Raw genomic sequence first — 26405 nt, 5'->3', positions numbered from 1 at the left:
ACCGCCTCGTAGGGCCTACAGCCTATCCCGTCGTCCCCTGGTGTCTTTACTTACAACACAAAGCAGGACCGCCTCATCCAACACAATATGTTGACATATGCAACAAATAAACATAAACACAGAGCCATCAAATACATATAATCATACGGATCTACTAAACAACTACAAACTAGCATAACATTATCCTAACCATGATAAATAATCTAGCGGGCTGACATTGGTGCCTTTGACCCACATGTACAATGAGGAAAACCCACCTCTCAGTCAAAATGCAAGCTTAATAAATCTCTGCTTCGAAAATCGGCTCAACAATCACCTAACCAAAACCAAGGACCTAATCTTAATTAACAACTCAAAATACCCAAAATACCCCTAGGTCAAACTTGGTCAAAACTCTGGTCAAAGGTCAAGGTCAACGAGGCAACTCGATCACTCTGTTGAGTATGTGGGACATACTCAGCTTGTACATTGGGTATACACGAGCCTTGACCGGGATCGGGCGGTTGACCTCGTACACGCAACGTACGCGGAGTTACGCATGACATATGCACAAGGGATTCCTTTCCATATTAAGAGCTTAATGTGTTAAGCTGGTACGTTCCAATTGTAGATCCAATGCCAAAATACCACTGAGAGTCATAAAGTTTCCAACTTTGTGACTTTGCATGCCCATTAAGTGCTTAATACCAACAATATTAACTTCCTAACACCTAAAGACCTTCTAGAGCATGCATGGGGAAGAACTAAGTATCAAGATCTCATTTTTATGACTCAAGACCCCTCATTGGATCTGAAAGGACAACTTATTTGGTTAAGAGCATGCTATGCTCAAGAACCACAAAGGTTGGGACCAAAAATGCCCTAAATGAAGGAATATATAGATCTACAAGAAAAGATAATCATGCTAGGAGCTTTTTACCTCCTAAAGGTTGCTAGCAAGATGAGAATCCCATATCCAAACTTCTTTCAATCTTCAATGTCCTTCTACCACCTTCTTCTTCTTCAAAAACACCACCAAAACACACAAGTGAGCTCAAGGTGCACTCTTCACATTTAGGGTTAGTTAGAGGGACGATTTTTAGGTGGAGGCTGATGAGAGTGAAGGACTTAGGGCCATAAAGGGAATTATATAGGGTGCAAACCCTCAAAACTAGGGTTTTGGTCTGGACAACGTACGCGCGACGTACCTGCTGAGTATGCTCGGGGTATGCGTGTGAGTCTCGCTTTTCTCATGCATGAGTATGCCACGCATATAGATCGAGTACGCACGACGTACAAACCAAAATTGCAAGAATTTAAACGTTTTAGGATTAGAATTAAACCTTCTCATAACGGGTGTTACAGGAGCCATGTTAGTAGCAGCTTGAGTGTGTGATGCAATTATCTTCTGTCCTAAGTCTTCTCACTATATTTGTGGGTCAAAGGCACCAATGTCGGCCTATTATTTTGTTATATAGAATGCTATATGTTATGCGACTCTTATATGTTTGTATAATCGGGTTGAAATAACCCCATGGTTGGGCCTATATTTTTTTAATCGGGTTGAAATAAACCCTAGGGTTGGGCACATTATTGTATTATTAGCTTGAAATAGACCCCAAGATCGACCCATATTTGTTTGATTGAGTTGAAATAAACTCCATGGATAGGCCCATATTTGTGTTTTGGGCTTGAATATACCCTAGGGCTAGACCCATATATGCATGTTTAGCATATGGTACTTTGGGAACTCACTAAGCTTTGTGCTCACAGTTTATGTTTATGGTTTCAGGTACTTCCGGTACGAATGGGAAGAGCCCAACGTGATGGCACAACATCCTCCCCTCATGATTTCCGCACTTTTTGGATAATTGTACTATGATATTTTGATATAGTTTTTGGTGATGGTTTTTGAGATAGTTAATGAATGAAACTATTGGTCCTTAAAAAAAATTATCACTATTTTTGTTGGGTTGTTACAACTTCGCGCCACAGGTGACCCTTCACATCCTTTTCCCCATCTGTTTGAAGGCAAATCAAAATACTCATCGAGAAATCCAATCTAGTACTTTCATTATCACCATATTTTTTGAAATCGAAGCATACTTCATCCTAAAATTGAAAAAAGAATATGGGTTGATGTTCCTAAAATTAGAAACACATCTGGGTTAAGTTCTTAATTAATAACCACCTTCGTGAAGTGGATGTATAAGTCATAATTGGCTTTTAAACTCAATTTTGTTGTAGAGACAATTTTTTTAAAGAATACTTAAGATTTTTTTTGTTTATTGTTATTCTACACCCAACTGATGATTCTCCTTCATTTTTCCCACCAACAAGTGACCCTCAAACCACCACCATGATGTTCTTTCATGTTTGCTTGTAGATCAAAATATAATAAAATACTCACATGGAACTCAATTTACATCCATATGGACATTACAAGATCTTGCTCCCAGGTACATCTAAATGGTGGGACGATCACCATTAAGCATCCATCAAGAGAACGAAAAGTAAAGATCCTACCCGTTATCATTGTTGCCTGTTCTTTCCACCGCTATCACACAAACAGATCCCAAATCAAGAGTGGACAGTAATGGTAATAGAAGATTGAGGTCATTGGTTTGGAAGAGATGAATGTAGGTGGTGGTAGGATGCAAACAATAGTCATGAGAAATGGAGGCCGGAGGTTTAGAATATATGGGAAGATGGTGGTAGTGGGAAACGGAGGTCAGTAGTTCAATAAGATCGGTGGTTGTAGGAGACGAAGGTTCATGGACTAAAAGCGATTGGGGGTGGCGATCTGAACGAGGAGGCAAATCATATCCTCATCATTAGTTTCCTTTATATATTTTTTCATAAAAAAAATATAAATAATAAAGAAATTCAAACTATCTTTCATGTGACATTAATATGAACCAAATCTGTCACATAGACCAATCTAGATCCACATCATTTTTTTCGATGAAATCAGATAATTATTTTTTAAAGGGAAATTGACAATGTAGCACAACACAATTTTGACTTTGTCCCGAATTGGTTACTAAGGTTTATTTTTTGCGCACTATATCATTTAACTTGAAATTTTGATGTCATCGTTAGGTTTATTTTTTGCGCAATATATCATTTAACTTGAAATTTTGATGTCACCATTTTAGCCATGCTAATGGAACAACTAATATCTTACCTAACATGACACACCACATGTAAGTTGAGTAACCATTTAAATTTATAGATCCATGTGGCAAGTGACATGGCCTCTACGTGGGCTTTAAAAGAATAATTATATTTTTTTCTTTACCATCACTAAACCAAACCACACTGAAAATCCTAAGTTCTTGTTCCTGAATCTTGAAGAACACCACCATGGTTTACTGTGACAACCCGAAATTTTCATTCGGTCAAACCCTAAAAGTCAATCACTTCATATTATAAGTCAATTTCATTTCTATTTATTTTTAACAAATTTAAAGTTCGTTTGACTATTATAATAATTATTCTTTAAACGAACGGGTGAAAGGATGTGCCGTCTCGAGTCTTGAAATTTCAAAACCGCGAATACCACGTAGCTTAGAAATTCACGGCCAAACTTTTATGTTTGAGCCGTAAATTCCCCTAAAAACCGTAAACTCATGCTTAAGCATGAGTTTACTCCCCAAAACACTTCACTTCTCATTTCCACTCTCAAGAACAACTCCCAAACACTCTCAACTATCATCCCGGTTTTCACCCGATTTCCCGAAAACGCAAGTATTTCTCGACTTGATTAGTTGATATATCATAACAACTAGTGATTATACATCTTTTCATCCATCTGTTTTTGTGTTTTGATTAGATTTCCAAAACACCAAGAGCACACACTAGTGTTCTTGGGCCCTTAGCATCTTTTCAAGCTTCTAACTAGTAAGTACTCCCACCCTAGTGTATTGTACAACTTATTAACTTACCATACACCAAGAAAATGTCCCAAGAACACCAAGAGTAAGGTGTTTACGGCCCAAAAAGTTCTTGGACCGTGAACACCAATTAAAGGTGCCAAAGTGTGCTTTAAATGCTTCCTAAGCCTTGGACACTAGCCTAGATTCATTCCTTGTTAAGTTAGGGACTAGAAAACGTCAAAATACCATCATCCTTAAGGATTTACAGCAGCAAACCCAAAAGGAAATGGTATTAGGGCCGTGAACTCCTCAAATAAGGGAAATGGTGCCCTAATCTCTTCCAAAGACTTAACCACCAAGTAGAAATGCTTCTTAGGGTCTTGTAAAGCCTCAAAACATCAAATGGTCATGGAATTATGAGCTTACGGCCGTAAACCCATGAGTTTACGACCATAAACTAATTTGTTGAGGACCTTAGGGCCGTGAACTCCCTTAGGGAGTTTTCCTTGAACCCTACACCCACTAGCTATACCCTACAACACTTGGATGCAACCCTTGTTATCTTTAACACTTGAAACAAAGTGTTTCCATGTTCTAGAGTGTCCCAACTTAATTTATTAGTTATAAATTGACTAATTAGTTATATATGTGTTTATTATATGATAACCAGGCTCATGTGTGTGTATAAGTCTCCATTTGTCACCTAGCACGTATCCGACACTTCAATCCAATCCACTCACTACAAGTGAGTTCATACCCCTTTAACTAACCTTTGAAATGCTTTGAAATGTTTTAAATGCTTTATGGGGGGATACAAGTTGAACCATGTTAGTTATTAGATCAATCACATGTGATTAATAACCAACATACAAATAGATTTTTCATGCTTTAAACTGTTTTATCAAGCAAATGACTTTAAACTGTTATCAAACTATTTTACATGTTTTTAAACTTATATATTGTTAAAAACCATGTCTACTACATATATAGTTATATAAATAAGGTTTGAAGGACTTAGGAGAGATAACCCACTTTACTTCCTGTCCTCGTTGGGTTGTGGTCCTAAAGTATCCAGTTGTTTGTCCGAATGTCGTTGAATCCTTACTTATATATTATGTGTATGTGTATAAGACATAAAGATTTATATCTCAGTTTAGTACATTCAGTCATTCATCAAATTTACTAATAAACTATAATAGGTGTAGTTTAGGGTTATACTACTTACTATTTTCAGTTCCTCGAATCATACAAGAAGTCAGTTGATTCATGAGTCAGTACTTATTACTACAAGAACATATACATTATATTACTATGAGAACATATACATTATACTAGAATGAGAACATATACAACTATACTAGAAGGAGAACATATACAACTATACTAGAAAGAGAACATATACAACGATACTAGGATGAGTAACAATACATTACACATACATGAATACGTTAACATAAATGTGATCCACTGTATCGGAGCATGCCTTCAATGTCATGGCCTGAGTTGTAGCCAAAGTCTCTTGGATGGAGAGCGTGAGTTTGCGTATAGATCTATACTGGATTGACTATCCTACACCTTGCTGCTAGCTACAGCCGGACCTGCAAGTCTGCGGGTGCCAAACGCCATACCTTTTTACGACTTACGTTGTCGTGTTTCATAGTCGATAGTATGGTACAATTAATCACATAATACCTTGATATAAATCCGATTTAAGGTAGTTAGTACATCAGTAGTTCAACACTACAATACTACATTAATTTACCCTTTACATATATTTAGTGAACATTTCATTTAAACATTAATGTACAAACTATATTTTGATAATGATAGTTATACTTGGGAAAATTACACACTTTTACAAGAAACGAACATACAAAACAGTTATGCCTTGGTAGAAGGTTACTTTTAGTAGGAAATATAGGATTTTCTAGAAAATACAAACTTTTACAAACACTTACAAACATTCATATACTTTTATTACAAACGTTTACAAACTCGTACTTCAAATTACGTTCAAATATTTTGTACAAACATCGACACTAAATACTTATGAACTCACCAGCTTTAATGCTGATAAACTATTTCAAAATAACTTGTATTCTCAGGTCATCAGTAGACAGGTACTGAGGCCAGCTTTTGAGAAGATAGAGCGCATTCAAGACTCATCTTATTATTTTGATTTACATTTTTGGTGTCTATAACTGTACAGAACACACTTGTATTAAAATTATATATTTAATGCAATGGATGATGTTGTTTGCTTGTTTGCTATTATACTATGTTGTGATACTTTACATGACGTCCTCCGCTCCAGAACGTTTCCGCCGTTCTCGGTTTTGGGGTGTGACATTTACGAACATCATGAAGCCTTAAATTGATTTTTGGAATCTTAGTAGGCGCTCAATAATCAAAAGGAAACACAACTCGAAATCAAACAAAATCCAGAAAATCCGATTACATAAAAATAAAAAGGAAATTCTTTAAATCTAGAAGAAACATTTGAATCATTTCAAAAAGAAGATTGGGAACTTCCAAAACAAGATGAACACCAACATCTCCATCATCGCCATCCTCCACCTTCTTTACCTTCCAAAACAAGATGAAAACCGCTTCTCCTCCCCCTTTCCTGAAAAGCATCAACCATTCTACATCTCAAGTTCATAAAACCTATAAAAAATACATCTTCGAAGAAATCTAAGGAACATTGAACCCTGATGTAAAACCGAACCTTCGCCAAACTAGATTTAAATGAAGCGAGAGAGCTATAACGGTGATCACAAGACTATAATCAAACGCAAAAACGTCGAAGATGGTTGTGATGAAAGGCACACACGATGGTTGGTGAAGGAGTCGTCAGTGAAGGTTGAGGAGAAATGTGTCGACGGTGGTTGGTATATGAATCACCGACTAGGGTTAGTGCTAGGAATGGAGAAGAAGACGGTCTTGGAGTGTTTTAATTTAGATTTCTATTAAAGTGAAAATGAAAAGAAAAGCCATGTCTTTTAACTTTTAATTTTTTATTTTGAATTTTTTTCAAAAAGACCACCTAGATCGAATGTAACCTGTTAAACCGTAATGAAATTGGTTATTTCCCTTATTTAACAGCTAACATAATACATTAATGATCTATTGCGTAAAAAATAAACCTTAATGACCAACCCGAAACGAAGTCAAAACAATGTTGTGCTAAAGTATCATTTTCCTTTCTTTAAAACCTTTTTCATAGTTAATTTAAGAGTTTAAGGAGCCATATTGTAAAAGAAACATTAGCAATGACCATTTAAAACCACATGCAATACTTGACTAAGTTACAATAACATTAATCTTAATATATATACTTAAAACGATTCTTATTTTATGATATCACTTCTATTATTTTGGTATTTTTGTGATTAGCATTTTTATAAATCCAATGATGTTGGATTTAAATGTAATGTATTTTTCACAAATAACTAAACAAAAAATAACAAATTATCAAAGAATTTATTGAATCCTAACAGCCCGGGTTCGAGCGCACGGAAGAATGTTCCAAGAGACGCAGTACTAAAACAAACTAAACACCGAAACAACAGTGGGAAGGAAGCTGAATACACCAAGTCTAAACCCTAGCGCCACCATTACCATTTGCCATCACCTCCTGTATTACCTCCACCCTTCTCCGCCGCAAATCCCCTCGCAATGGCATCTATGATGGTAATCATCATCTCATTTCATATTCCCATTTCCCCTTGTACTAGGGTTTATGTTATTATTACTGTTATGACTGATGTAATGCGTAACTTTGTTTTCATTTTCGTACAATAAACAGCAACCCCAGATCATACTGCTTAAAGAAGGTACAGACACTTCGCAAGGGAAACCGCAGTTGATAAGCAACATCAATGCGTGTATGGCGGTGGCTGATGTCGTTCGTACAACCCTAGGTCCGAGAGGTATGGATAAGTTGATCCACGATGATAAAGGTAACACCACTATTTCTAACGACGGCGCCACCATCATGAAGCTTCTTGACATCGTTCACCCCGCTGCTAAGATCCTTGTTGATATAGCCAAGTCACAAGATTCTGAGGTAACAGTTATAGTAACACTCATGGCGATATAGCTGTTATTGTTATCTTAATGGTGTTGTACTTTAGATCTTGTGATTGAATATTTAACCTGGCTCTAGCAATGGACAAAATGATTACCACTTGGAGTCATCTTATAGGGCAGATTAGTTGAAAGTAGGTGGTCAAATTGACCTTAAAATTGCTTACAAGGGTATTATATATCAAATGTAGGGTAGAAAAAACATATTTGGACTGAAAAGGATGAGTCTTTCCTCACTAAGTCCTTAAAATTGCTTACAAGGGTATTATATATCAAGAGTGTTGAATGCATATGTTTAGACACCAGTAATAGGCTTAATACAGAACATCTGGGAAATGAGTCTTTCCTCATTAAGTCCTTAACTTGTCATAATAAATTTTTTCTATCATATCTCAAGTGTATAGTCAATTGCTCAACACTTGATTGGAGAAAGAAAACTTGATCTTAGTGATAATGCATTACCTTGCAAGGATTTGAAAGTTTGCACATGTAATCCCTGAGTTTGTATGCCAAATGAGTTGCTTTTGAACTCAAGTATTGGTATGATTAGAGCTTTTTAGTAGAAAGCACCAAGTAAATTAGTAACACACGATAAATACTGCATATGGAGTAAAGTTTGTGTTAAGTAGAGAATCAAACCCTACTTTAATCGGGTGTTTGATCTTCTTAGTAATTGTAACTTATAAGGAGGGATTGATCATTTCATTTCTTCTAGAGTGCTATGTTTTGTTGGTTTTTATTATGTAGAGTGGCTATCACTTTTGTATGGATTTTAAGTTTTTATCATATCATTCTTTGTGCTTATAAGAACTTGATTTCTTTCTTGTATATTATGTGTTAGCTCTTCTTATGTGACTGTATGTATATATGTTGTTATTCAAAATCAACAATCTTGTGATTGTGAATACCGATTTTGTACTCGAAATATAATTTCTATTCATGTGCATGAAGGTTGGTGATGGAACCACTACAGTAGTTCTTCTTGCTGGTGAGTTCTTGAAGGAGGCAAAACCATTCATTGAAGATGGGGTCCACCCTCAAAATCTGATAAGAAGTTATCGAACAGCTTCCTTTATGGTATTTTTTTTTATTATATAGTATCTTAATTCTTACATATGATTGTATTTATTTGTTCCTGATTTAGGTCTTTTGAATCGAAACTTTCTGTTACAGGCAATTGAGAAGATCAAAGAGTTAGCTGTAAGCATAGAGGGAAAAAGTTTAGATGAAAAAAGAAGCTTATTAGCTAAATGTGCTGCTACAACACTCTCTTCCAAACTAATAGGAGGAGAGAAGGATTTTTTTGCAAAAATGGTGGTGGATGCTGTTATTGCAATTGGAAATGAAGATAGGTTGAACATGATTGGAATAAAAAAGGTGTGAATTCTTAAAAATTCTCAACACTAAACTTTAAAAATGTGCAAAAAAAATTTCTACTAAACTATAATTTATGCTTTCTTTTTTAGGTGCAAGGTGGGACAATGAGGGATTCATTTCTTGTGAATGGTGTTGCATTTAAGAAGACTTTTTCATATGCTGGATTTGAACAACAACCCAAGAAGTTTTTGAATCCAAAGATACTTTTGTTGAACATTGAACTGGAACTAAAATCAGAAAAGGAGAATGCTGAGATAAGGTGAGGATAAATGGTTAATTTTATTTGTTTAGTTTCATTATGATTTGACATTTGTTTTTATGAACAGGCTTTCAGATCCATTGCAATATCAGTCTATAGTTGATGCAGAATGGAATATCATTTATGACAAGTTGGATAAATGTGTCAAGAGTGGTGCCAAGATTGTTCTTTCACGTCTTGCTATTGGTGATCTGGCTACACAGGTTGACTCTCTTTTGACTTTTCCACAAATGAAATTCAGTTTTTAATTTTTTTTTGGTTATATCAGTATTTTGCAGACAGAGATATCTTCTGTGCTGGAAGAGTTGCTGAAGATGATCTGCACAGAGTTGCAGCTGCAACTGGAGCTACTGTACAGACATCTGTTAACAATGTTATCGATGAGGTCAGCCTCTTGACTCTTTTACTTTATATTATTATTATTATTATTATTTAAATGTTTCATTTATTTTTTAAAAAAGGTTCTTGGATCTTGTGAGATTTTTGAGGAAAAACAAGTTGGAAGCGAACGATTCAACATATTTAGTGGATGTCCTTTAGGTCAGACAGCCACTATTGTTCTTCGAGGTGGAGCTGATCAGGTTTTTTTTTTAATCTTTTTTCTAAAGTGATTTTGTAATTTTTAGTGGATTTTGATTCTGATATTAAAAGTTTAATTGAATAAAAAATATAGTTTATTGAGGAAGCAGAACGGAGTTTACATGATGCAATCATGATAGTAAGGCGGGCCATGAAGAATTCCACGGTGGTTGCTGGCGGTGGTGCAATCGATGTAATTTATTGTCTTTTAATAAGAAAGTGATCAAATAATTTACTAGTAGTGTTAGTGTTTATGATGATGTCATAATTTGAATTTTTTTTTTATTTTTATTTTTTAAACTGCAGATGGAGATAAGCAGGTACCTGTGGCAACATGCAAGGAATATAGCTGGAAAGTCCCAGCTATTTATAAATGCTTATGCTAAAGCACTTGAGGTAGGTTTTTTAAATCATGGTTTGTTTATCTAATAATAATAATAATAATAATAATAATAATTAATAATTAATAAACAGGTTATCCCACGTCAACTTTGTGATAATGCTGGATTTGATGCAATTGATGTGCTTAACAAGCTCAGGCAGAAACATGCACTTGCTGCTGGTTGGTCTTTTTCTTTTTCTTTTGCATTAAATTTTGAAAAATGGGGTTTTTGTTTTTATTTTGGTAATTTATATTTATATTATATACAGGTGAGGGTGCTCTTTATGGAGTGGATATTAACACAGGTGGAATTTCAGATTCCTTTGCCAACTTTGTGTGGGAGCCAGCAGTTGTAAAGGTAAACTAAATAGTTTCTTTGTTGATGTTGTTTAAGACTTGTTTTTTTAAAAAAAAAAAAAAAAAAAAAACTAAAATAACTTACTTTGATTGTTAATTACTGCAGATAAATGCTATAAATGCTGCAACTGAGGCAGCATGCCTTATACTAAGTGTTGATGAGACAGTCAAGAACCCAAAGGTAAACTATAACTAAATACTTTCTCTATATGAATTATTTATTTTATTATTTCTCTACATTAAGTTGAAAAGACGTTGATGCCCTTCTTACCTTGTCAGAAATAACCCTACACAACCTTAAAGCAAAAAACGGTTATAATTGTTTGTTAATAATAATAATAATGATTGGTTTGAATTGTAGTCGGAGAGTGCACAAAGCGATGCCGCCGGTATGGGGAGAGGCCGTGGTGGTGGTGGCATGCGTGGCGGACGTGGAAGAGGGATGCGAAGACGTTAAATGAAATCATTTTTATTAGGGATACAAACAAGCTTGAGCTAAGGAAGAAGGGTATGAAAGTAATTTTGGGTTTTGACCGAAAAGACGTTAAACATTTTCGAATTTTGTTTGCTGTTTTTTTTTTTTTTGTTGGTGTATTAATTCTGTACGGATGGAACTTGTGTTTTGTAGCTGCTTGGGGTTGGGTTGAATAGGATTATTTTTAAGTTTTGAGTATCTTTTGTTTGCTTGCTTTTGTAGAGCTTCGATTAGTGTGTTGGATCTTTGAAAAAAAAAAGAAAAAACTCAGGTGCTATTAGTTTTTGCTTTGCTCACAGTTTAAAGCAATTACTATATTCCGATATCAAAAATGGATCTTTGAATTGAGTTTTTGCAAGAACGATTATCGGAGTGACAATGACCTTACTTCTGATTCAAGTCTCTTCGTCTCCACACTTTTGAGAAGTCTTTTAGTGCATACAATTCAATGCTCAATATTTCTTAATAAAGACAAATCTACAGAACGATATAGGCGACACTTCCTTTTTATAATAAAAATATTTTACAGATGATTGTTTTGACATTTATTTTAAGATTCGAAAGATACATACATGTCCGTAGGATGTGCTTTATTCATGTTTTTTTGATAGTATATTTTTCGTTCTTGTTTTTAAAATATTTCCTGTTAAAATGCGTTTGAAAATTATAGTATTTAAAACGAACCAATTACTCATAAAGACCAATTTTTATAATCAATATTTAAAGGTACCAAGTTTAGTTTTGTAGTTACACATGGACTTTGACTAACAATCACAAAACTGCATTCCCAAATCAATATTAATAACAAAAAAACGTTTATACAAAGTAATTAAGTTTGTAGATATTGGAAAAACATTATTTTAGTATGATTTTTCACATATGTAAATCTGGAGATATATATATATATATATATATATATATATATATATATATATATATATATATATATATATATATATATATATATATATATATATATATATATATATATATATATATATATATATATATATATATGATCCATGTGTAATATTTAAATAGGTTGCGGTTAGATCTTGACAAACATGTTTCCTGTCAAGACATTAAACGGATTGATATGGTTTGACCATAACTTAACATGTTTAATTATCATGTTATGTCATGTTAACCTGTTGATTTTCGTGTCAGGTTTCAGGTTAACAGGTTAAAGTTTAGACCTTGTAAATGTGTTGTCATTAGGCGTGTGCAAAAAACCGGTTTAGGCCTGAATCGGTTCACTCAAGAACCGAACCGCATGTGAACCGATCCGACCAATCCGACTAATTCGCCCATTTTCGCTTTGAGACCGGTTTGGAACCGGTTTTTTTTTTATTCGGTTTGCTGAACCGGTGATGATCCGGTTTTCCAAACCGGTTTTGAACCGGTTTTCGAATGTTACCGTTTTTTTTGTCTTTTCCTAACGGCTATATAGCCGTTTGAGGCTGTTAAGGACCCGATTTTGGCTCTTTTTGACCATATTAACCATTCCTTATAGTATATATATGTATTAGATGTTTAGGTCTCCACTTTACCTTAACCATTCCTCAAAAAACCTCTCTTAGTTCAAAAAACCATCTAAATTCAAACAATGGATTCGGCTTCCATTGGTGTTGGAGATTCATCAAACAATCCTACCGTTGTTAGCATCAAAGAAACAAATAGAAATCCGACTATTTGGTGCAACTATGATTTGTGTGTAATGTCGAACGGTACAAAAAGAGCGCGATGCAAGAAATGTGGTGCTTTTTTTAATGAAGAAGGGAATTCGACATTCAAAACTCATATGACCAAAAGATGCCCCGCGGTGAAATTTGGGCCGGGACATAATCAAACAACAATGGCGAATGATGCAACATTGTGGAGTTACGATTTGAGTAAAGTTCGGGATAGGATGGCGAAGTTCGTGATTTAAGAATGTTTGCCTTTTGACCACTTCGACAACAAACGATTGACTTCACTCATCCAAGATACTCTCCAACCACGATATTGCCATGTGAGTCGTACTTCTATTAGACGTGATTGTATTGAAATGTGGAAACTTGCAAAAAATGAATTGATTTGAGGATTTCAATCTTTAGAAACCGGTGTGAATTTAACTTATGATGTTTGGACGGCTCCTCACGGTTCAGATGCGTACCTTTGTGTTACCGCTCATTGGATTAATCTGTCACACCCCAAAACCGATAACGGCGGAATACGTTTCGGGGTGGAGGACGTCATGTACAGTATCATCACAATTGCATAATAGTAAAAACAAGAAACATACAACCATTGCATTACATAGTGAGTTTAATTACAAGTGTGTTTTATAATGTTTAACAATCACCAAAAGTATTACAAAAATAAGAGATGGATCTTGTATGCTCCACCTTCTCCAAAATGCCACGCCTATGCCTGTCTATCTTTGACCTGAGGATACAAGTTGGTTTGAAAACGAATATCAGCATAAAGCTGGTGAGTTCATAAGAGTTTAGTGTGAGTTTTTGTATAAAAAGCATTAGAACCGATAGTATGAAAAGTTGTAATTTACATTCATAAGTAGTAGAAAAACCTAGAAAATCCTATATTTTCCAGAAATACTTTGTAAGTGAAAACCTTTAGGAAACATGTAATTTTCATCATTGAAGAAAACATTCATTGTAACAGTATAATAGTGGGTTCCCAATAAGTAATGCAATATGGTAGGTTATGCCTGAAATCAATAATAGTGGTGCAAACTTTCTATAATATTAGATACTTGATTACTTCAGGATTTTAACTTAACTCTTAGTTAGTAGTTTAGTGTGGTGATAGTGTATTTCTTGTATGTTACCGTTAGTGTGAGTAATAGAGGACCCCATGACCTTCCCGGTCATGTACAATGTAGTGAAGTAGTGGCATCCATGGACCTGTACGGCTCGGACTGAGGTTAACAGTCGGGATGTAATAGCGTCTGCCCCGTATAGATCTATACATATAGCGTCGTCTTCCTGCCAGAAGACTCTGGGCGTAGTGCGTAGCGAATAGAGTATCTCGTAGTGGGTTAGTGTGTTATCTCTTGATTAGTGCTTTCTATTGTATTATAGCGTAGTAGTCTTTTGTATACTCGTAATATGTTCTCGTATTAGTATATAGTATCATTATAGAGTGTATTATAGTGTGTAGAGTAGTAGCTTTAGCGAGTAATAGTGGCCTTAACTATACCTATTATAGTTAACTTAGTGCGTATGATTCTTGTCAATTTAGTGGTTTAAACATCGAATGAATTGAAAATACTCGTATCCAACACTAATATATATGATATATAACTAAGAAATCAACGACAGTCGGACGGATAACAACTACCCTAAGCCCACAATCAAACAAGAACAGGAAATAAGGCGAGCTATCGGTCCTAAGTCCTTCAAGCCTTATTTATATAAATATATTGGTGTGGTTACATTTTATAAGGAATTTATTTAATAAAAATCTTGTCAAAAGGGAATATTTAGAAAATTGATCTTTTATCCGAAATGGTTTTGAAAACGAAAATCCTTTTTATAAAGCATAGTGGTAAATCACATGTGATTTGAACTACGGATAGTGAATCACATGTGATTAATTTCCGTAACATGAATAAATGACTTGTATGAATTTCCATAAACATGTATAATTGACTTGTACCCCCCTTAAAACATATAAAACATTTGAAAGGTTCATTAAAGGGGTATGAACTCACCTGAAATCGCGTAAATCGGGTGAATCGGGTAAATCGGGTAAAAGTGTCGATTGAGCGTTTTGTACCAAATAACGACTTGTGCACCTTTTAGGCCCCTAATGTCATATGAAATATGTATTTTACAATAAATTAATCATTTTATGCTTTTCATTAAAGTATTTGGGCATTCTAGCATTGATGTTTTAGGGCCTAGAAGGGGTTCCCGGGAGTGGTACAATGCCAAGAGGGGTTTGCGGGGGAGTCCATGAGTTCACTCCCTTGGAGTTTACGACCCAAAGGCCACTCCTTGGGAGTTTACGGCCGTAAGCCCCCTAGGCTTGGCCGTAAACTCATGTATTCCTCCAAAATTACAAGTTAAGGCCTTATTTCACTTCCCTAATTTACTAGCAAGTGTCTTGGACTAATTTGGAGGGTTTAAACCCTCATTTTGTGACATTTTGGGGAGTTTACGGTCCAGGCTTGTTCTTGGGCCGTAAACTCCATTTAATCCCTCAAAATGGATGTTTAAATGGTCCTAAACACTTCCCTACACCTTAGATAAATTTTTGAAGACCTTAGGTGGAGTTTTGGGGACATTTTGGCATAATTATTGGGTGTTTACGGCCCAAGCTCAGACTTGGCCGTAAACTCCTCTTTTTGTCTCTAAATGGTGTTGTTTAATGGTTTTAAACATTTCTCTAGGTCATAATTAAATTCCCACATGCCTTAGATGAGTTTTTGGGGAAATATGGCATAGAAATTTGGTGTTTACGGCCTAAGCACAAGCTTGGGCCGTAAACTCCTTTTTAGATCATAAAAGCTTATGTTTTCATGTCCCAACTCATCTAGGCTATATCCCTAATTATTGTACAAGCTTATGGGAAAGAAAAATGTGTTATTTGGCCAAGTTTTGGGTGTTTACGGCCTAAGGGGCTTCCTAGGCCGTAAACTCCCTTTAATCTACTAAATCCTTTGATTTTTGGCCTCTAAATGATATGGACTATGATTAGAGCAAGATAGTGAAGAAACCCTTACGTTTGGAAGCCGGAATTCGCGGTTTTGGAGTCGGGTTCGGGTCTAGAGAGAGAAAGTAGTGAGAGAGAGTGAATGAGTGGTAAAAGGGCTTAAAAGTGGTGTTCATTTGCTTATATATGTCTCGGGTATTGCACCCGGTACATGGCTACCCGATGTTAAAGTTTAACGGGGTCAAAACTTTTTACCCGGGTGAAATGGTTGAAAAGTAATATAACTCTATTTAGTTAAACGGGGTTAACACTTACAAGTTATAATTACTTATGATAATGTCAGGACATATAAATAACTAGATATTTGTTTATTGACGACTCCAAACATCACGGAAAACAATAAATATAACGACGAATTCCGTTAGTGCAGACGGGATTTGTAACGGCAATAAATTTGGGTTGTCACATAATCCAACTAATTGGGTAATGATGAAGCGTACGATTACGTTTGAATTGTTTGAGTACTCGCACACCGGTAGAAATTTATTTAAAATTTTAGATTGTGTGATCAAAACTTATAAACTTGAAGGAAAGATTTTTTCTATTTCTTTTGATAATGCTGCAAACAACACCGTCGCGGTTGGACAACTAAAACGAAAATATAAACCAATTTGCGATGGTGTTTTTTTTCATAGTCGATGTGTTGCACATATCATTAATTTGGTTGTGCAAGATGGACTAACTAGCATTGAAACTATAAAAGATGGTTTCAAAGACATGCTAAAAGATATTTTTAGTTCTAGTAACGCTCGATATCATAATTATATGCAATTTTGTGTCGATGCGAATGCCCTCTTTTTAGGTCAGAATTGGGAAAATAATACCCAATGGAACTCCACTTGCAAAATGTTTGAATGTGCCTTACGTCAAAAAGATACTTTAAAAATGTTCCATGACAACCTTGCGGACCGTAATAAGGTTACGGCTTATCTGGAATCAAGTTGGGATACTATCAAACTTGTTACGGACATGCTTGATGTTTTTAAAAAAGCAACTACTTTTTTATCGGGTGTTTATTATCCTACAAGTTATTTAGTTTTAAACCAAATTTTTTTAATGTGTGCGAAAATAAATGAGTTTGAAATGAGGAGCACAATGTTTGCTAATATGATGAAACCGATGAAAGCAAAGTTAAAAAAATATTTTCAAGAAATGCCTCCCATTATTACTTGTTCCGCCGCTTTGAATCCGACTCTAAATGTTGGGGGGGGGGGGGGGGGGGGGGGGGGGGTTGAGACTTTAATTGAAAATATTTGTTACGATTTCTTGTCTCAAATGAGTATTCAAGAGTTTGAAATTTTTGATATCTTGGCTTGGTGGAAAGGAAAGGAAACCCAATTTCCGATTCTAGCCGCTATGGCCCGTGATCTACTAAGCTCCCAAGCTTCTACGGTAGCTTCGGAATCGGCTTTTTCTGTTAGTGGCAGGGTAATATCACCAAGAAGAACAAAACTAACCCCTTTGTCGGTGGAAGTGTGCATTTGCTTGAAATGCTACCTTGATGGCGTGGAAAGGATACAAGACATTGAAGTACTAGAAGGCACATCGTTGCATGCCGAAGCACGAGTACATGAGGAAGAAGTAACGATGGGAATGTCGGTGCCACTCACCCTAGAAGAGATCGAGTATGAGAGAGGATTACGCAACGACATGGCGGATGACGAATAAAAAAACAAAAACAAAAAAAATTTGGATGTTTTGTGTTTTTATGTTTGAAGATGTATTAGTTTGACAATTTGGATGTTTTGTGTTTTTATGTTTGAAGTTGTATTATGTATTTCCAATATAAAAAAAAACAAAAAAAATGAAAAAAAGGTTGAAAATTGCTCCAAAAAATGTGTTGATTCAAGTTGAACAATTTTTTACATACATTATGTTTTTCTACATACACACAAACATAAAATTCAAAACCAAAATAAAAGTTAATACATGAAAAGATATGTATATTATTAAGCAAGAAAGAAAAAAAAAAAAAAAAAAACCAAACCTTTTGGACATGGTCCATATGGACGTGTATGTGTATTGTATATATGTAAGGCTTATAAGCCTTTGCCTTCCCAATCCCCCAAACCACCTACTGTGAAGCCAATTTTTTTTTTTGGTTTAAGACAATCTAGTGCTTTATACTCTAAACAAAAAAAAACATTCCTATTTTACACTTATTAGCCCAAAAACAAAAAAAAATAAATTAGAAAAGCTTATTTGCGTCGAACCGGTTTTGGACCGGTTTTCTGAACCGGTTTTTGCTGAACCGGTTTCTAATAAACCGAACCGGTTTACATATGTTCGGATATTTTTGGGGGTGAACCGGTTTGGAACCGAACCGGTTTGGGGGTGAACCGGTTTTGACTACTTGGACCTGAACCGAACCGGTTTTCTGAACCGGTCCGGTTCATAAAAAAAACCGGTTTTTGCATGCCTATTTGTCATGTCGGGTTGAAACATTTTAAATGTTAGAAAAGTAAGAGACGAGGAGACAAAAAGGAAAAAGTCAAACACTGGAGTTAGGACTTTAAACAAATTGAACGTTCAACAAACTTATCGTGAACCGTTTGACATGAAGTTTGTTTATGTTCATTTATTTAATAAATGAACAGTTATGAACACCAATTCTTGTTGGTTTAGTTAAACAAACGAACATGAACAATTGTCTCGTTCAATTAATTATGTTTGTGAACGTTCATTTATATTATTCATCTACGTTTTATTTAATTTAAGTTCATTTTATGTTCATATATATTCAATTTTGTTTGATTACATTACCATATTATATGTTAGTTTATATTCAAATATGTTCAATTATGTTTCTTTATCTCAGTTCATTTGTGTTTGTTCGTTTATATTCCTTTAGTGTGTTCACAAACATAAACAATAAAACTCGTTCGTTTATCCACTTGTGTTTGTTTATTTGTTCGGCTAACTTAAAACGAACGAACATGAACTAGCCTTGGTTCGTGTCGTGTTCATTTGGTTCGTTTATAACCCTAACTGGAGTTGGAAGGTGGAGTGACAAAATTCAAAGTTAGTTAGAAGGAAAAATGGAAAGAATTAGCATGAGAGCAAATGGGATAGGTGGTGTTGGAATTTTAATTTTAATTCTTGAATTCAGTCCACTAATATATAATTAAACGAGTCATATTTCTTGACCCTAACCCAACCTGTTTAATTTCTGTGTCATGTCGTGTCAACCCGGTTACTTAAATGCATCGAATCTCTTACCCAAACTCCAAACCTGCTAATTTTGTGTTGGGTTGTCGTGCAGTGTCAATGGTTTCCTTCAAGAGCATATGTATATAATCCAAATTGAAGCAAAGATAAATGAAATATTTAAGTCTCTCAAAGTAAATTAGTTGGAACTTGAAAAATAGAAGCGATGAGTTATCTTGTCATAAATTTTCAATCTGAATTCTCAAAGTAAGGTATATTTCAAAAATAATTCCAACAGAAGGGACATATGTAGAGAAGATGTAAATTCCTTTAGAAATACCCAGAGTCGGAGTCCATATAACAAACACATCCCAATAAAACCCTGGAAACAGAAATGCGTGGATGGGAACAAAGCATTTGATGGTAGGAAATCTGGATTCCATGTTTGGGACATCATTTACAGGAATTTGAGAATTTAATGATCATGTAGGCATCAAGTTATGAATTACTTCTGAAATGATAACATACCCTGCACCTCCAATTACTAAAGAAAGAGTGAACCTACCACCAGGTACCAGCTCTCGAAGATTTAAACAAATACTTGTACTTCTACTTGAGTATCTATCAGACCAAGACATTGCAGCAGGAACAACACCAAACAGCACCAGAACTACACAAACATCATGCAACCAACCTCTTATATATATATATATATATATATATATATATATATATATATATATATATATATATATATATATCCAAATAACTACATACATACCTCCATAAGTTCCAGCAAAATCCAACGCTTTGAAAAAGATGTCAGGGTCTAGCAACGACAATATTAGTGGTGGAAACAATGTCAGAAAGTACGGAAGTGGTCTGCTTCTATCAGATGGAAGTTTCAACACTGCAAACACATGAAAAAAAACACAATTAATTAATTAATCTAAATCAACTAAATAAAAAGGTAAACGTTTATTGAGACCGATGTTAATGGAACAAAAATTATACCCACCCAAAAAGGCGGAACAAGATAGACCTATGTAAAAGATGTGAATGACCTCATCATCACCCTAATTAAAAAGTATCTATAAAACGCTTGTTTCATCTCCTGTGCCACAAGGTGGCCAAAACTGAATGCAAGAAATAGCAATGTACTTTCGTTGATTTGTTTGTTAAAGCATCTTACTTCTATTTCTATTAAGTAAAAAATATACTTAATTATACCAATTTCAACAAACTACAATGGAATTTTCACTGCTATAATTTTCCAAGTATAATCCTACCTAATATGCTAAATAATGAAAGTACAATGCAGTAGATTTTTCAAAGCACAATGCCTTAATAAAAAAAATGTAAGAAATAGCAATATATGTTTGCTGATTTGTTTATATAGCATCCTACTTTCATTTCTTCCTATTGTAGTATTTGTAGTTTCAAAAATTTACCCAATTATACAAAGGAATTTTCACTGCCGGCCATAACTGGGTAGATTTTTCCTAATATGATAAAAAATGAAAGTACAATTCTATAATTCGGCAGATTTTCCATTATACAATTCCTTAATATTAAAAAAAAAACTTCAAAGTACAAGAAAGAAATGACAGTAGGATGCTATATAATAAGCAAATAAACGAAAGCACATTGCTATAACTTGACAGAAAGCATGCCAGAGTGGTTATAAGATAAATAGAGTCCATAAAATATCAAAAGTAAGCTCGTAATTTCAATAAAAACAAATTAAATAGTAATTTTGGTGCAGCAAAGATTATCGTGAAGAAGAAACTCACAGTCAGATAGGAAGTCAGAAAGGCCCAAAACAAATCCAATATAAGAAGTTGCAATGGCAAGAAGTGAGAATGCCCCAACAATCGGCTACATGATAATTTATAACTCCAGTAAGGGTTAAATGCAAGAAATAGCAACATACTTTTATTGATTTATTTATCATAGCATCATACTTTGAAAAATATTTTTTGCATTTAGTAGTTATTATTAATTAGTACTTTAATTACTGACCCCAACAACTCCATTAGTAGCTAGCAATTGTTGCAATGGGTCGGCAAGCTTATGATCAGGATTAGTGATTGTGATTGTTCCAAGAATGACACCATTCCAAACAAGAAACAGGACAAGGGGAATCGCAGTGCCTACAACAATCGAACTCCTGCACCCAATTTTTTTTTTTTTATTAATTATTTTTGATAATACCAAACATTTCAGTAGATATCATCTTCATATACCATGTTAGCATTAAAAATATAAAATAATTACCTTATTTTTGACAGGTCTCCTTCCAGATTTGTACAAAGAACAGGCACTACATTCTGAAAAGAACACAGTTTAATCAATTAATTATGATGGAAACAACATTATATGTACACTCAAGTAAGAAATGAAATCATTACCTGATAAACAAAAGAGAGTGCTATTATAGGTATACTTGTGGGAATAGCTTGCAAATTAGCTTTCAAAAGAGCATCCCACTGCAAATCTCCACTTGCAACTGCCTAATATATCAACAATCAACAAATTATGAAAAATCTCATTACCATGGATTTACGTTTAGTTGCCAAAAAATTTATTAAAATTACCACAAGAGCTGAAAAGGAAATTATGATGCCAGATACTAAAACTCCATTAACTGCACCAATAACTCGCTGGCTGGCTACATCAAAATATAAAAAGGGTGAGCTTTTTTTGCATATCTTTTGGATAACCATTTCATGAAAGCATGTTGTTGCTATTTTTGCATTTAACCTTATTATATGAAAGCTAAATGAAAAGGCTAACAAAATTAAATCAAGAAATGATTTGTTTGTATAGATATGGTAAAAGAAGAGAGATGAAGATAAGGCAATAACCACCTTCCAAAGTAGCAAATGCTTCCCAAGAGAATTGAAAACAGAGATGCACATTCCCATCTGCAATCATGATGATATAATTTGTAGCATCATAAATATGTAAAATAAGAATATCAATCTAAGAATCATGTGTTGTGTTAATATGCATCAAGTAGAGAATTAAGAAACATGTGCTGTTATCAGATCAAAGATCTCATCCAAAAGCATGAAGATTATATGAATGCAAAATTGTTTATGAGAGATTAGATTAAATCATACACTGGAATGCCAAGGATATTAGTCAAGATGTCTGATGAACGAGCCACATACGCAACAAGGAGGGCATAATGTATAAAAATATATGACCAGCTGCAAAAAAAAAAAAAAAAAAAAAAAAGATAAAATGGTCTACTTGTTAAAAGAAACATGAAAAGGCTTTAGGAAACAAGTTCAGGAAAAAGAAGCTGTTTACAAATTTATATGATATAGTCATCTAGAGTTAAATTAGGTGAAAGTATAATCCTATTTCTTGCTTTTAAGTTTTAACCCCTATATAATCAATAATGATAAATAACGCATTAAACATAAGCAATCACTAAACTAAGTTTTGGAACTATGTAGCCTAATTAACATAATCAGATTCAGATCATCTTACCAAGTAATCTGAACTCCAATAGTACCAAGTGTTCTTGTAGCCATTGATACCTGAAAAACAAACATGGAAGTAGTTATGAAAAATTAAAAAATATATATATCTTGTGTGATCAAGTGACCTATGACCCAATGGCAAGTGTAAATTTGATACCAAGACTTAATCAGGGTGTTCTTTCTTTTACTTAACGCAGATAGAGTGACTTAACAGAGAAAGTCAGGGAAAATTTCTCCTCTTTATATTTTTTTCCTTCCATTTCCCCAAATCTGAAGTCATTTTCTCAAATATTTTACGCAGTAATCTCACACCCATTAAGGTTAAGTCAAATTAGAAAGACCATAGGATACAAGTTATGTTTCATTCTATTGAGAGGAATGGATTAAAATTAACTTCTAATAAATGATTATTGAAATTACCAATGATACACCACCAGAGCCCAGTTCACACATTGTCTTTACATTTACTTCAGCTATTAGCAGCCCAGTTACAACCTGCATGAGAAAAATTCTGTATCAGTGTATAATACTTATATTTTATGCAGCATTGTTTCATTTTTTTTACCAATCTATGCAACAATGTTTCACTCTTTTACCAATTTATGAAAATGACATGAACTATGCAGCCATATTTCGACTGGTTAAACAGGTTACTGGTAGCAAATTGCATCTTTTGGTCATATAATGGAATGACATTGTATATATTAGTCTAAAATCACTTGTTGCATAAACTGGTGTGAAGATGAAATGTTGTTACATAAATGTGTATTTAACCCTTATGCCTATTACATGTACAAAATACTATATTGTTAAACAATGTACTTTGAGAAGAAAAAAGCAACAAGACTAGGGAGAAAAGAGATATATCTATAAATTGATTACAAAAAAGGAAGTACCATATAAATCCAACAAAGAATGCAAGTGATCCCAGCTGCCAAAAAGCCAGCTTCCTGAGTCACTGCAGGAATAGCAAGAATTCCAGCACCTACCTGTTCAGATAATTTAGTTAAGTACTTAAGAAACTACCATTGAGTGATTAGAAAGAAAATAATATGGTGAAAAGAAAGGTCAGTTGTGTGATCTAAATGTAGTTGTAGAATTGAAAATATCAGCAAATTTCAAAAGTGTAGGAATACATAGAGGATAGAGGATATGTTTGGATTCCCTACAAAACTCAGTTTATTGTGTGTGTGTGTGTGTGGTTATATATCCATATTATGAGGGATGAATCTTTATTCAAGCAGGTTATTGGATCATGAAATATCTCTGGCTGACTTGCCTTTCGATGTAACAGAAAGGCACAGCATACATTCATTTTGTCTTTTATGATCGTCGATCAAAAGAAGTAATTTGAGTACCTATTCATGTGTGTATAACTATTAAGTATTAACTACTACATGTTTAAGTAGAAAGAGAGGGATTACAGTGGTGCCAGCAACCAGAAGAATCGAACTAGTGACGCTTCCTGGAGAGCAGTGGATAAGAATCTGTAAGTCGGTATGAAAACATTGGTCGTAACATTTAATTGGTTTAGAAATTCTTAAGGGGCGATTAGTTAAAAATGTAAATTAGATTAATACCAGGTTCCCTTTTGAGAGTAGCTCGATTAAGGTTAGAGAAGAGCCTCTCGAATTCAAATTCTATATCGTCTTCTTCGAGTTTTGGTTTTTGTTCGGAAGATTGCCGCTGCTCCTGAGAGGAGAAGCATCTGAATTTGATTAAACCTAATGGTGCACTTGGGGGTAGTAATATTGATGTCTTGGTGTGATGATGATGACGACGGCGTTGGTGATACGAAATTGGAAATCCTAACGGCTTGTGATTATCACTGCAAGATAATGGCGGGAAGCAAGAAGGAGAAGAAAAGGCCGCCATGTTAGGGTTTGTGATTACTGGACATTCTTCCCTGCAATATCAACTGAGGGGGGCATCTAACACCAAGTGGTCGCCAAGCTGGGAACGGTATGCGTTTGCCACGTCAGGGAAAGGTAGATGCTAATGAATTTAAGCCAGTGGTTGTAGCCCCGCGCACGCTGCTCCGAAAACATTGTTTACAAATATACCTCACCTACAACTTCGTGGTATAATTAGATCCAAGATTATAATCCGTGTTAAACGAGGAGCATAAAATACATTAGGAACAAAAGTGGGTTCAAATCCGGACCGGATGGATCCGGATTTGGAAAACCCGGACTCGTTTAACGATATTTTTTAGAACCGGAAACCGGACCGGTATATAGGAACCGGGTCCGGTTCGGTTCCGGGTAAAGTGGGTCTAGAACCGAAAAATCCGAAAATAGGAAAGTGGGTAACGCAGAACCGGATCAAATGGGTTTAGAACCGGAAAACCCGGATTTTTTTTTGTTACCTCAATCGCATAATCTTTCAACCGTTATAAAAAAAATTAACAAACAAAAAATTACATTTGGGTTATTAGGTTATTGACGACATTGATTTATTTAAAAAAAAAATAACTAGGTATAACAAAGTTGGTTTAAAGAAATTACATTTAGACACTACAATAGTCCAATATGAACTAATATCACAGTGACTATTGGATAAGGCACTTCATAGTTCATGATTTTGGAGAAGGCACTGTACATGATTTTGGAGAAGGCACTGTACACGATTGATACTATTATTATTATTATTATTATTATTATTATTTTAAAGAAATTATGTATTTGACTATTGGATAATTTATTTTGGATTGTGTGTTTTAATTTAAGATATGTGGAAATTCTAAATTGTTAGTTATTTATTTATTTGCAACCACACTAACTTGTCTTTTTGTATCTTTGACCTTGAAGGCTTCAACTTTGAAAATTTGAACATAAAAGTAAGAGACAATTTTTTTGACATTAGCAATCTTTTAATTTTCATGTTTTGTCAACATCTCACATCTTCTCACTATAAATAGGCCCTTCCACCTCTACATTTTCATTTAACTTATTATTCTCTAAGTTGAAGGTTTTGAGTTGTTTTTTCTTTTCAAGAACATTAATGGAAGCTAACCACCCAATTCAAGTATGTTTCTTTTTAATTTTATGCAAATATGCATTTAAAGTAATTGACTAATTTACGTCTTTATACTTCAATTAGGTTCCGTTTTGAATATATTAGTTTTATGTCTTTGATACTTCATTTTTTTTACATGCTTTAAATCTATCTAGATTTTTTTTTACTTAATTTGTTTAGCATTTGACTTTGAAGGAGAGGTCCACATGTTGGCAACATTTTGATATGTTGTGGGTAGTAGAAGATGATGGGGTTGAACGAAGGCAAGCAAGGTGTAAGTATTGTTTCGCTACACTTAAAGTCGATCCATCAAGACACGGTACAAGTAGTCTTAATAGACATTGTCGTACGTGTGCCAAAAATCCGAATAATATAGCTAGGTAATAAGTTTTGTGCTTTTAGTTTATTTGATAACATTTTTTTTAATACTAAATATGTTTATTTTTGTTTTATGTATAAAGATTGAAGATGCGTTAACTCGACAAGATGGTCAAGGAATAAGTGTTGTTTTGTTCTTAATTGTTTAAGAATTTTGATTTGAATTGTTTTGAATATTAGACTTTGATTTTGAATTGTTCAATAGGTACCATGAACTTGAACCCAACCATTGTCTCTTTCTTCGCTTGCTTGTGTTATGTTCTTTTTATTGTTA

The 26405-nt window shown here is 34.4% G+C and overlaps 2 protein-coding genes across 2 annotated transcripts; one reads left to right on the top strand and one right to left on the bottom strand.

Moving 5' to 3' along the window:
• The first annotated feature begins 7385 nt into the window (after positions 1 to 7385).
• LOC111881129 (T-complex protein 1 subunit eta) lies at positions 7386 to 11573 on the top strand. The gene is made up of 14 exons (XM_023877523.3): positions 7386 to 7550; positions 7666 to 7926; positions 8898 to 9023; positions 9120 to 9323; positions 9413 to 9582; positions 9650 to 9785; positions 9851 to 9967; positions 10044 to 10163; positions 10256 to 10354; positions 10468 to 10557; positions 10636 to 10723; positions 10813 to 10901; positions 11007 to 11081; positions 11262 to 11573. The coding sequence occupies exons 1-14, from the start codon at positions 7536 to 7538 to the stop codon at positions 11355 to 11357; spliced, it is 1686 nt and encodes a 561-aa protein (XP_023733291.1). The 5' UTR covers positions 7386 to 7535; the 3' UTR covers positions 11358 to 11573.
• A 7978-nt stretch (positions 11574 to 19551) lies between these two features.
• LOC111881130 (uncharacterized) lies at positions 19552 to 24764 on the bottom strand. The gene is made up of 14 exons (XM_052764364.1): positions 24316 to 24764; positions 24160 to 24200; positions 23632 to 23724; positions 23156 to 23230; positions 22743 to 22792; positions 22367 to 22456; positions 22112 to 22168; positions 21839 to 21908; positions 21653 to 21754; positions 21519 to 21571; positions 21264 to 21411; positions 21035 to 21119; positions 20023 to 20151; positions 19552 to 19911 (listed from the first exon to the last, which is right to left on the bottom strand). The coding sequence occupies exons 1-14, from the start codon at positions 24608 to 24610 to the stop codon at positions 19724 to 19726; spliced, it is 1476 nt and encodes a 491-aa protein (XP_052620324.1). The 5' UTR covers positions 24611 to 24764; the 3' UTR covers positions 19552 to 19723.
• Between the last annotated feature and the right edge of the window lie 1641 nt (positions 24765 to 26405).

The sequence above is a fragment of the Lactuca sativa genome, chromosome 5 (genome assembly GCF_002870075.4).
Source record: "Lactuca sativa cultivar Salinas chromosome 5, Lsat_Salinas_v11, whole genome shotgun sequence".
In the NCBI taxonomy this organism is placed as follows: domain Eukaryota; kingdom Viridiplantae; phylum Streptophyta; class Magnoliopsida; order Asterales; family Asteraceae; genus Lactuca; species Lactuca sativa.
The sequence above is the reverse complement of the archived record's forward strand: the minus strand, read 5'-3'. Positions and strand labels throughout refer to the sequence as shown.